At 38.5% G+C, this 13,680-nt stretch overlaps 1 protein-coding gene across 1 annotated transcript in view; it reads right to left on the bottom strand.

Moving 5' to 3' along the window:
• Positions 1–4,821: 4,821 nt before the first annotated feature.
• si:ch211-140b10.6 (protein POLR1D-like) overlaps positions 4,822–13,680 on the bottom strand; it is a 34,220-nt gene continuing 25,361 nt past the window's right edge. Inside the window, exon 3 of the mRNA XM_048532415.2 lies at positions 4,822–5,844. Coding sequence (XP_048388372.1) covers positions 5,559–5,844 — 286 coding nt within the window. The 3' untranslated portion in view covers positions 4,822–5,558. The remainder of the gene's footprint in view (positions 5,845–13,680) is intronic.

Below are 13,680 nucleotides of genomic sequence, written 5' to 3'. Positions count from 1 at the left end.
AGGTTATGGGCTGTGGAAAACTGACAAAATTCAGCAGTTCACATTCAAAGGTTGCTGAGATGGTCCTTACGCTGGTCAGAATCTTGCTTTTCTTTGATCTTTTCTCTGATCCTTTCATTGATTTGCAAGAGACACAAGATGACTGGTTTACTTATAAAACGTCTTTGACCTATCAGTTAAAATCAGAGTTTACAACAACGGATAAAAGAAAGATTACATATTTGACTGCACAGAAAAACAGCCTCCGTGCCGGTGCACATCGAAGCACTTCTCCCTATTTTGTTCCCAGTTACAAATTACAGTTACCTGAAACCCAATCACATGGATGTTGCTTGGTAAAAGGCTTTTCTCATTAATAACTGGCCCATAGTCACTAGTATATAGTCACAGGTGCTTTGAAGACCCAGAGAGAGCACAATGCTCAGTAGCTGCTAGATATGCAAATTTTACATGCACTCCATCCCTCAAGTTCTGGTCATCAGTGGTAAGGCAAGAGGGGACAATTTGAATATCACCCCAGATGGCCTTTCTTTTTAAGAGTGGTTCCAACAAATACATAGTGCTTCAGCAATGCATGTGCCTGTATGCCCTCTCAGAATCCAGTAACCTTGTCTCCATCCAGCTGCATCTGTTTACATAACCCCTTGGCTCCAATTTGCCTGCAATCACTTCAATTGCTGGTTCAAACAGCTGTTTACATAATACTTCCTACAAGCTTAAGTAACTTGCTTTTCAAAACATTCAGTAATCTTTTACTACATTTGTTTTAAAAAGTAGTTCTTTCCCATTTCGGTCCATAATTTTATACAGCTCAAAAATTTAAAGACAGGTTCTTTTATTGTATTTACAGGGAAGACATTCTCACTGCTTCCAAATTCTAAAGAAGTCATACAGCTTTGACTGCAAAAAAACCTCTATTTCTCTTCTAACAGAGATTGTAGAACCTGCTGAACTTCCCAGAATATTCTGTTTTTATTATACCATCATCATCCTTGGATATGCCTATCCTACTGGTAGGACAGACCCAGGAGAGGTGGCAGCACAGTCAGGTCGGAGTTGCCCTGGAAGTCCACAACACTGGCTCCAGACTCCAGGATGTGTCAAGGCATCAAGCCAAACATGACAATGAAACCTCTATTTGTATCCTATACACAAAAAACAGTGTGAATCCAATATGATCAATTATAGCCTATTCCCCTGTGCTGCACAGTCAAAGCAGTAAAAGGGACCATCATCAATGCTACCAAGCTGCACCAAGCAACTGACAGTCACTGCTCACCGACACTCAGTTTTGGTTCCATGAGGGTCACTCAGGCCCCACCTCATTACAACTTTGTTTCAAACATGAACAAAAGAGTTGAACTCCAGAAGGTGATTGATGGCTTTTGACATTGGCATAGCATGTATTTGAACGGGGCATCAAAGAGCACTAGCAAGACTAGAAGCAATAGGAATTGGGCGAAACTGACAAAAGGGTCACTGGACTCATAACATTAACTCTGATTTTCCCTTTACAGATGCTGCCAGAACTGCTGAGTTTCTCCAACATTTCCAACTTTTCTAGCACTGGAGTTCATTGTTTTAGTTTTGGTTCTCCATCTACTGGACTCCTGTGTAATTGAGGACCACCTTTAGTTGGTCAAAACCTGCAACACGTAATTCTACTACACTCAAATAAAAATACTTCCCACTTTAGTTGCAGCAATTCCTATTTTGTTAGAGTGGCGCGCCATAAGTTTGAGACAATCAGCCTAGTGAGATTCAGCTTACATGTTGGACTCTTCAATTACCAACACTGCCCACCATTGGCTCACAAGTACCCTATCCCCCACATTGTTCCAATATCACCAGCTTGCCATCCACATTTCCCAACGTGGCACCTGGCCTACCCGCTTTACTTTTCCAGCAATTGTTGTCAGCACTAAGCTTCACAACTTTCTCCCAGAGCCCCTCAACATTGATACTCCATTGCCAATGCTGAGCCTTACCCCTCTCCTTATCAAAGGCACCTGCACCCTGATGTTTGCCCCATGGGGCTGTACATTCCCTGCCTTTGACTTTCTGAATCACCAACATCCAACTGCCGCCTGTTCCTGTGACAATTCTTTACATTTTGCAAGAATGAGTCCTAGACAAGAACTGGCCTCAATATGGCTTGCACTTTAAACAGACAATTCACCACCCATACTGATTGCAGGCTAACAATATCTAGACACACTGTTGACCAAATACCCGTACTAACCCATTCGCTGCTTTCACAAATCTGATACTGTTCAAACAACACCGGTCCATTCAATGGTTTCACAGTTCTGTGCTGTTCAGACATTGCTATTCTGTTTATAGCTTTTGCATCGCTATGTGATTCAGCCATAAGTAGCCCTGTACAGAGTGCGCTACAATATGCTCTTGCGCCATAAGCTCTGTTTGCCCCATGTTAGTTGGGCTTGGACATGGTCAGGGTGATGAGTTGCCTTGGTCCTCTTTCTTTCTTGCTCTTGTTCTTTTGTTCTTTCTGTCCACTTTGATGCATTGAGTGTGGTTGGAGACTTGGTGACAGAATAAATACTATAAGCATAATTTAAAGCCATATCATTACGAAGACAGACAAGTAAGTACTCCATCTGAGATGAAAGAAGATTACCACTTTCCAGGTACACACTTGTTCTTGCCTTTCAGGTTTCTTACATGTTTCATTGGGTAGGAGTTAATTGTGAAGATGGCTAATTCCAGTGAGTTGCAGTATTAATGAGATGCAAATCATGCAGATTGGTTTCTCACAACATTTTACAAAACACTCAACATGGCACCTGAAGGTGATGAACTTAATCATTTAAGTATCACAATTGTGAAAATGATTTTTTTTTTGCTTCTTGCCTGGGGGTAAGGAGGGAGAAATGTATGAAGATCTAGGCAGAAGGCTGGTCTAACCATGTGTATGTTGGAAATGCTTGTAGAGCAGCATGTGGAGAAGTCCAACAAGCATTAGATGGGAGAGCTCATGGAATATTTTTTCAATGTAATAACAGGGTGAGAGCCAGAGGAATATCTATCAACACCCTGTATTACAGTAATTATTCTTTATATGTAATAAACAGTGCTATAAAGTGTTGGCCTGAAGACAGTTGCCTTCTCCTAGATGAGTCTGTCTTAACCTAATGCATAAAATGTTGGTATAAAAACACACAACAAAAGATGGGAGGGGACTGGAAAATGCCACCTTTATTGTGACAGTACCCCAACAGTCTGGTGTGCAACTGCATTATGTTTACTGTCAACTTTTTGTGAATTACAAAATGAAGTTTTGAATTATTTCCTAAATGTTTCCACTACTTATCTACTTCCAAAACCTGCATTCATTTTCCCAATTTAGCTGACTGACCCCTCAAACCTCTGGAAATGGCTGAGTTTAATGCTCTTGTTTCAGACTTAAATATGTTGTGCTCCAACTTGTGAAATTCTGTCATTTTATGATTATTCTGTAAGATCATTTATATTAATGTTGCTAAGTAACCCCACCTCATTACAAAACAGTCTAAAATAGCTTTAATTCCTGTTTACCATGACATCTTTTTCTAGGAAATTATTTTAAACTGTCTTATGAACTCAACCTCCAGGCCACCTTTGCCATTTTGATTTCTCTATTCTAGATGCCTATTTAAAACGCTTACAATTTTTCCATTTTCTTTTTTTATTTCTTGATAAATACTGTGGTCACTTGAATAACTTATCAATCCTTTAGCCTATTTTCACCAATGATTTTTCCTGTATTAAATGTCATCAACACTTATGCTAACTGAACCTCCTGATATTCTGAACCAAGAACCTTCCAGCTTTATTAAGACTTTCCCACCCCTGTCTCATTCCCCATTCTGCCTGAGTTTTAAAATTATCAAGTATCTCAGAATATCTAGGTCTGAACATTGGTCACCTTGAAACCATGGCTCCATAATGGTGTTCAGGATGAAATCCATTTATATCTATTTGTGCCATTTGTTTAACTGTCTACTTCATTACTTATGCATTCTGAAAGAGCCTACAACTTCAATTATTTTACCATTATTCTTTCCTTGTAACTTATCAAATGGTGCGCAATTGATCAAAATTGCTACACAGCCCCTTTTTTCCAAATCTTGCCTCTAAAGTTTTAGATTTCTCCCTTTTCACACTCATCCTTTCTCACCCTTTCAGACTGAAGCCATACTACAGCCCTGGTTATTCAATTATCACGTCTTGGATCTCAGCTCACTTTAAGCGGAAGCCATCCCAACAGGAAAAATATACTTATTTTTCCAGTGGTTATGTTGGTGCCCAATGACTTGAGCTGCTTTCCTTATACACTGAGCCATACATTTAACTTTTAAATGTCTTAATCCTGAAGTTATTTCCAATGATGTAGTTGATAATCGGGGATTATTACTTCTAAGGTTCTATTCAACACCTCAGAACATACTGCTCAAACTCCCTCCACAGAACCTCATTTTAGATTCTACATGGGCCACAATAACTGGATGCTCTTCCTCCTCTAATTCAAAGTTCTTAATATAAAAGTCTGTATGTAGTTGACAACATTAGACCTAGATAATATTAAACAATATTAAGAAAGTCCCAATTTAATAATTCTTCAATATTCTGATAAACATTACATTAGCTAAGTTTTGCTAAGAGCTTTTACTCTTATTAACTGTTGTATATGGCTTCTGGTAAAATCACTATGTTCAACTTCAGCAGTAGAGTCTACAGGAACATTTGTGACAATCCGAAGACTCCTCATCTTCAACCAATATCAATGTGAAAGGATGTATTACATGATGACATGCTGAATTATTGGTAATTGTATAATGTTTTAATGTAAACAAAGCCTATATGCTGAATCTATCAGTCTGGCAAAATTATATTGATAGAAAGTTTTGTAGGAAATATAAACCATTACCAATGATTGAAAATTTAGTCAATGGATTGAATTTTCCACCACCACATTAAACAGCTCACAAATTTTCTTTTCATCAAAATGAGCAAGATGAAGATTGTAAGGTGATAAGTATAGAATTACAAGATTAGGTCAATGTGTACAACAGAATTTTCTTCCAGTTAAAAATCACTTTAGGCTTCATTAATCCAAAGTGTATTCACAAACCCCATAATGTTACCATAAAAACACTTATCTGTCTAATAAATAACCACTGGTACCATTTTTGTAGAATGTTAAGAACTTCTTTATCTACAGAACATCACTGCATTTGTTTTTATACTTTCTGCTTCTTTGCCACTATTGATGGGAGAAACCAAACCTTTGTTTTTGTGTCAAATACTGCTTCACCTCATGTGACATTGACTACCAACGCAACTATACAGAACAAATAAGCGTAATGTTTACATGAAATGTAATTTGGTTAATCTGGCTGGTGAGCTAGAAGGCTGTCCAAGAAGAAAGTATTCACCGGTTGTTGCTGTTTTGGGTCAATGTCTGAAATTATTTAAAGCAAGAACTAATTTCCGCTCTAACCTGAACTTGCTTTTATAGTTTAATAATCTTAAATGCCTGTTGATGCACCAGGTTTTCAATAATCTTTTGTACTCTTGTAGGTTTTGATGCTTCTCTTTGATTCATTTCCCCGTGGAGAAGGAGACCTTCTAGTCTTCATCCTACTTTTTGATCCCTGTTTGTAAGGCTGAAAGCTATTTTTGTGGGGCTTCTCCTTTTTCCTTAGTTCCTTCTCAGAGAGAGCCGAATTCTTAACCTCTTCCCTTTGTCTCAAGTCATACGTTTGTCGTTGCGACTGTATGGTATTCTTAAGAGTGTTGATGAGAAACCGTTTGTTGGCTCCTGGAAGAGGACACTTCATCCTGTTTAAAAAAGTGGAAAGTAAGGTATTTTATTATTCTGAGAAGGTGAAATATAAATGATTACATTAAACCATTTGAAAAGTGCATCTTAATTTAGGTTTCTGTTCCATACAAGATTTCAAATTTCTCCTTAAGTTGTTAAAGAGACATTGAGTAAATTACCAAGTTGGTGGAGCATCTTAGTTCTTTCAAAACAATTTACACTGAAGCTAAATCTACTTCAAGAAATTATACTTGTGTAGCACCTTTAACAAAGTTAACATTTCTAAGTTATTCGTAAAACCAGTAATAGATAACATACAGAAAGTGAGAAAAACAGATTGAGGAAGTTGATCAACGTCAGATAAGGTAGGTTTTGACAAAATTTTTAATTTTGTGTAGGGAATTTAGAGAGTTTTACAAAAAAATTCAGTGCAGGGCAGCTGGTTCTAAACTTGAGGTAGGACGGGAACAGTCCCATATACACAAAGGTACAGATTTTAAAAAAACTTAAGTGTTCTGTGGGTGGCGAGTTTTGTTCTATAGGTTTTAGAGTCAAGTGAAGATTACAAGAACTGGAGTGACGGTGACACTGCAATTCGTGTAGTATAGGATAAAGGCTGTAAAGGACAAGTTGAGATTTGCATAACAGAGCCTGGGAACCAACAAAGTTCTGTTTCAAGACTGTAGGTCAATGATATTGCATACATCTGGGGTATAAATAACACATTACAGATTTTCCTTTTTTGGGAATACACCACTTTAAACTCCTTAAAAGTTGATCTCTCTCAGTCCTGGATTGTCATTGTCCTTAGAACTGACCTTTCCATTTTTGCAACATTTTAGATTAGACATTGTGTTTCTAGTGTTGACTTCCAAGACCCTTAAACTGTTCAGTACTTCGAAACAATTTTTTCTGTCCAGTTTAAGACCACTGACACTAATTGAACAAACTATTACAAAAATAAAAATCAGGAATATTTATAATAAGCAACAAAAGTACTGATAAGGGCAATGCATCCCATAAATTGTCACATAGTAGGGCTGCCACGGAATTGTCATGGAATAACAGGGACAGAGAGAAGGTTGGGTATTATGTTGTCTGACTGGCAAGAATTAGGGACCAGTGTGAATGCTTGTGTTTTCGAATGGAGAAAGATATAAAGTGGAAGTTCTTGAGATTACATGTTAGGACCATTAAATAACAGTGACTTGAAATTAGGTGTGTAGAGCACAATTTCAAAATTTATAGATGACACAGTATTGTGGATTTTTAAGAGATTGTGATGGATTTGAAGAGGACATAAGGTGACGAAATGAACTGACGCTTGGCAGATGAAATTTAATGTGGATAAGTAGGAAGTGATACACTTTGGCCTGAAAACTGAAAAGAGGCATTATACTAAAGAGTACAATTTTACAAAACGAAATAAGAGACTTGTGAGTTTGACATGCATGAACATTTCAGGCTAAGATAGTGGGCAAAAAGAATACAGGATCCTGGGTGTTACGAACAGACCAAGAGTACTAAAGCAAGGAAATCATGATTTACTTTTACTCCCAGCTTCAACTGACATATTGTGTTCAATTCTAAGCATGATACATTAGGAAGGATTATTGAGAGGATAGAGAAAAGATTTAAAAGGATAAGAAACTTCAGGGTAGGCTGAAGAAGCTGGGGTGGTGGTTCACAGAAAAGGCTGAGGGGAAGACTTGATAGGGGTGTTCAAAGTCATTAAGGGCACAGACAGAACTAACACAGATGTCATTCCTAATGGTGGAACCAGAGGGCACTGATTGCAAGTGATCGGTAAAAGCACTAAAGGTGTCATGAGGAAAATTTTTTTTTTGCAATGAATGATCACATGTAGCATGCACTACAAGAACACGCTGGAGCCAATCAAGGCTTTCTAAAGAGATTTCGATAAGCACCTAAATGGGTCAAAGAACTACAGTGCTATAGCGCAAGTGTGCAGCGGTGGAATGAACTGAATTGTTCTTACAGACAGTCGACAGACTCAAACTACTGAATCGTCCATCCATTTGTTGTAACCATTCAATAATTTTAAAAAATTACAATTGCAAGGGCTATTTTCTTTAAATTTAATCAAGAAAACTATCACAGGGCATGATCCTGGACATTTCCTCTGATGGATACAGTTTTCATTTCATACAATACATATTTTTTCACCAATTCTACTCAAGGGGATAGCTAAAGATAATAGCTCCACTAAGATAACCTCTATATAATGTCACAACATACACAATTTACCAATTAAATCCTTTTAATTGAGTAGGGGCAATTCATGTTCATTGACACAGCATCCATCTGAAGACCATTATTTGAATGCAAAACATCACAAGTAAGTAGGTCCTTGTGAAATGCAAATTTCAATATTTAAAAGTTATAAATCATAAATGATACTTCCACAAGCTCTAACAGCTTTTATATTTGTAGAGGAGATAATAACACATTTCAAAGGTGCTATGCAGGGAAAAGGAGTCACCATAATTGCAATTCCCAAAAATAATGAGGGTTGTTCCACAAAGACAAGTGGATGTAGGCCATTTGGTCCTCTGAATCTATTCCACTATTCAATAAGATCATGGCTGATCAGACGATGGCTCTAGTTTCACATTTCTGTTTGGTGTCCCAATGTCATGGTAAATCAAAAATTTGTCTAACTTAGCCTTGAATGTATTAAATGACCAGGCTCCACTGCTTTGCTTCGATAGTGAATTCCAAAGATTAAGACAAAATGGAAGGGCCTTTATACTGAAGCCATGACCCACCTTGTTCCAATACACCATGAGGGGAAAAAGCCTCTCAGCATCTATGTTGTCAAGCCCTGTATTAAGATTATTATGTTTCAATAAGATTACCACACATTCTTCTAAACTCAAATGAATGTAGGCCTAAACTGCTCAACCTTTCCACATGAAGCAATTCTGTCACTGTAGTAATCAATGTAAACTTTTCCTCCAATGCAAATAAACAAGGAAACCAAAACCAGTACTGTATCTAGTATTCCAGATGTGGTCACCATATGCTGTAATCTACTGTAGTAATTTTTTTTAGTTGGTGCTTTGTGAATGTCCTTTTCAAAATCCATATACTCGATGTATACTAGATATATGAAGCATGGAACAAACACATTGTAGGGTAGCAGACAGAGACTATTATTCATCGATTCATCTTTATCCTTTCTCCTTGTTGCATCCTCAGAGAACTCCAATCAATGTGTCAAACCTGATCTCCCGTACAGAAAATCACGTTGACTGATAACTGTATTTCTATTTTTCTAAACAAACTTTTATTGCTTCCATAGAAACACAGAAGATAGAAATAGGAGTAGGCCATTCAAAACGATTATGGCTGATCATACAACTCAGTACCCCGTTCCTTTTGATCCCTTTAGCCCCAAGAACTGTATTTTGCTGCTTCACGGAAATATTCAATGCTTTGGCCTCAACTGCTTTCTGTGGCATAGAGTTCCACAGGCTTACCACTCTCTGGGTGAAATGATTTCTCTACAGCTCAGTCCTAACTGGTTGATCCAGTATTTTTAGACTGTGACCCTAGTTTCTGCATTCCCTGGTCATCAGGAACATCCTTCCTATGTTTATCTTGTCTAGCCCTGTTCCTTCATATTAGTTTCCAGCATTTTTCCAAAGACAAATGTTAGTCTAAATGGTCGACAGAAAGCAGGAATCTATCTCCTCCTTTCTTGAATGGAGGTGTTAAATTTATGGTTTTCATAAATTTACATGTGTCTTACTGGTCATCTATTTCATTCGAATGTCTGAGCATTTTAATGTTTCAGGCATCCAATAAACAATTACAGAAACTTTCTAGCCACTCAAGAGTTAAATCTCAGGGCGAGAGAGATAATTAATTTTGACAGATACAGCAGGATCGAAAAACCTGCTCCTTTAGCATAGATTTTCAAAATAGGTTGGAATTCCTTCAAGATATATGAAACGTGGAACAAACACATTGTAGGGCAGCAGACAGAAACTATTATTCAGTTTAATATTAGACAAATGGAAAAGTTTTGCAATTTCTACTTATTTCATCATTCATCAGAATGCATTCACCTGCATAGGGCTCAAACATAACCTTGGTTCCTGACCAAATCTGAAAGTACTCAGAGATAAGGGATTTATTTGTACTTCTATGTATTTGTTATCAATGATGAAATGATGCACTCAGAGGATGGAAAAAGAAGCAGAAATTCAGGCAGGTGAAATGCTTGAAAATTGCTCCATGACCTCTGTCACATCCCACATCTGCAGAGAACAAATCCTGAGATGTAGCGTGGCTGAAGTTGGAGAAATGCACTCTCCCTCTAATCACAGTACTCCACTGGTCACAATAAAAATTTTAATATTTTATTCAGTTACAGTTATAGTAAATTATGTACCTTAGTACATTAGGTTTAATCTGGGAATATCCATTTATCACATTTATTTAATGAACAGCAAATGATTAGTTTCTTATGAAGCAAGATTTTTGACAAAGATATGAAAATGATGAGCACACTGTTTGAAATATGAAATTCTACATATTTACCTTTCTAAATACTCCTCCAAACATGTGAACAACAAAAAAAAAAAACACCTTCCCTGCAGAGATCCATTCTTGTGTTAAAAATCATTTTGGCTAGTAATAGTTATTTCCTGAAGCAAAAGGGATAAAACAGGCAATGTTCAAGATAGCTTGCTGTCAGTGTCCTGGCACACATGACAGGTATAACTAAACACAGGCTGTTGTAACTGGGACATCTGCACAGAAAACATTGAGAAAACTCTGTCAGAAGCTTTTCAGGTGAATGGGTGGATCACGTTTCGGTTATCATGCTGGAGTCCCGAAAGGGTTTTGTTAGAAAGATAGAGGAACAGCTTGGTAGCTTGTCTTCCTCTGCAGGCTGAACCCCAAACTGTATCCAAAATGAAAACCATCTCTTGACAGCCATCACACTGGCATGTGATTTCCAGTAAATAATTACAAACAATTGGCAAAAGTCATTCAACTTAAAAGATGTGTCTTTTAATAAGTGATAATGGGAACTGCAGATGCTGGAGAATCCAAGATAACAAAGTGTGGAGCTGATGAACACAGCAGGCCAAGCAGCATCTCAGGAGCACAAAAGCTGACCTTTCGGGCCTAGACCCTTCATCAGAGAGGGGGATGGGGAGAGGGAACTGGAATAAATAGGGAGAGAGGGGGAGGCGGACCGAAGATGGACAGAGAGATTCCCTGAGGTTGGTCCGGAGGGAGGAGGGTAACTTCTTCAGGTTAGGCATCCCTGGAAGAGGCTTCGCAGTGAAGCCTATTTATTCCAGTTCCCTTTCCCCACTGTGTAAACTCTTGCCTTTCAGAACATATTGTATCACACTTTTCCAGGTTAAATTCCATTTGCTACTGCTTGGCTCACTTGACCAGTCCATTGACATCCTCTTAAAATTTCCAGCTGTCCTCCTCGCTACGACCACCTTATCAATTTTCTTGTCAGCAGAGAGCTTCTTGATCATAACTCCTACATTTATGTCCAAAATATTAATGCACACCACAAACAGTAAGGGTCCAAATTGGAAATGGGCTTCTAAATCACAGAAATAGCCCTCTCTTGTCAACTGCTTCCTGCCTCTCAGCCAATTTTGGATTCAATGCGTAACTTTGCTTTGCATCCCACAGGCTCTTGCTTTCTTGACAATTTTGCCATGAGGGACCTTATCAAAAGCCCTTTAAAAAGTCCATCTACATCACGTCAAATGCATTATCAACATTAATATCCTTGGCTATCTTGTCAATTGTATGTAATCAAATATTTCAAATCTGACGTTCCATTTGCAAATTTATGCCGACCATTTCCAATTAATCCATGTTGCTATAAGTGCAGATATAGGAACATAACAATTAGATTAGATTCCCTACAGTGTGGAAACAGGCCCTTTGGCCCAACAAGTCCACACCGCCTCTTCGAGCATCCCACCCAGACCCATCCCCCTATAACCCACACACCCCTGAACACTATGGGCGATTTAGCATGGCCAATCCACCTAGCCTGCACATCTTTGGACTGTGGGAGGAAACTGGACCACCCAGAGGAAACCCACGCAGACACGGGGAGAATGTGCAAACTCCGCACAGACAGTTGCCTGAGGCTGGAATCGAACCTGGGTCCCTGGTGCTGTGAGGCTGCAGTGCTAACCGCAATTTAACCCTTTGAGCCTGCTCTGCCACTTAACGTGTTCATGGCACATCTTATCCTGGTCTCAACTCCACCTTTCTGCCTGCTCCCATTAGCCTTTATCTGTTGATTGATTGGCACAGAGTGCAGTGGTGGCAGTGAGTTCTACAGATTTACAACCCTCGGGGAGAAGTAGTCTCTCCTCAACTCAGTTTTGAAACTACTTCCTCTCACTTAATATCTATGCCCTCTTGTTCAAAACTATCCCACAAGGCAGAAATTCTGTTCCACATCCACCTTATCAATTCCTTTAGCACTTCTATACCTTGATCAATCCCTCCGATTTTTCTAAACTCGAGCGTGTATAACCCTAAGCTATTCAACTGCTCCTCGTAGGACAGATCTTTCATCCCTGGAATCAAGCTTGTGAACCTTCTCTGAACTGACTCCAGTGCTACCACATCCTTCCCGAAGTAAGGAGACCAGAACTGGATACAACATTCCAGATGTGATCTCACCAAGGCCTTAAATAATCGTAACAACACTTCTTTACTTTTATAATCCAGTCCTTTTGTAATGAATGCCAGGATTCTATTCGCCTTTCTTATTATTTGCTGCACCTGCATACCCACTTTCTGCAACTCATGCCTAAAGACACCCAGATTCCTCCACACTGATACACTTTGAATCTGCTTCCCATTTAAATATTAATTTGTCCTTTTGCTTTTCCAGCCAAAATGGTCATTCTCACACTTATCCACATTAAACTCCATCTGCCAGATTGTGGCCCATTCTCCAAGTCTATCAACATCTATCCGTAAACTGTATCTCATCACATTTCCACCTATTTTAGTAACATCTGTGAACTTGGCTATGTTACACTTTGTCCCTGCGTGCAGATCATTTATACAGATTCTAAAAAGAACAGGTTCGAACTAGTCATAGTTTGCCAACCACAGCAGGACCCATTTTTCCTCACTCTCTGCTTTCTATCAGTCAGCCAATTGTCTCTCTAAGCCAATACTCTATCTACCCTTAACCCTCTGGGATCTAACCTTCTGTATTAGTTTTTTTATGCAGTACCTTGTCAACTGTCTTCTGGAAGTCTAGATATACCACATCTATCAGATCCCCACTATCTACATTGCTGGTTACATCCTCAAAGAATTCAGTAAGTTTGTCAAGCACAACTTGCTCTTCACGAAACTGACACTGGTGAATTGAGCCTTGTTGTTCCTAGTGTTTAGTTATCTCCTCTTTTATGATTGACTCCAGCAACTTCCCCACTACTGAAGACAAAGTAACTGGTCTATAGTTTCCCATTTTTTGCTTAAAGGAAAGAACATTAGCATGTTTTCAATTTGCTGGTACTTTTCCAAAATCCAGGGAATGGAAAATAATAATTAATGCACCCACTATGTCTGCTGCCATCCCCTTTAATACCATAGAGTGCAAGCAATCATGTCCTCGGGACTTATCTGCACTTAATCCAATCAGTTTACTTAATATTTTCTTCTTGGTTATAGCAATTTCACCAAGTTCCTCTATTGTAACTGATGCTTTTGGGAAGAAATTATCTTCCACTGTGAAAACAGAGACAAAATATTGGTTTAGTTTCTCCACCATTTCTGAGTTTCCTATTATTGCTTCATCATTTTCATAA

Source organism: Stegostoma tigrinum, chromosome 6, assembly GCF_030684315.1.
Source record: "Stegostoma tigrinum isolate sSteTig4 chromosome 6, sSteTig4.hap1, whole genome shotgun sequence".
Taxonomy (NCBI): domain Eukaryota; kingdom Metazoa; phylum Chordata; class Chondrichthyes; order Orectolobiformes; family Stegostomatidae; genus Stegostoma; species Stegostoma tigrinum.
Note: the sequence above shows the minus strand (reverse complement) of the source record. Positions and strands in the feature narration are given on the sequence as shown.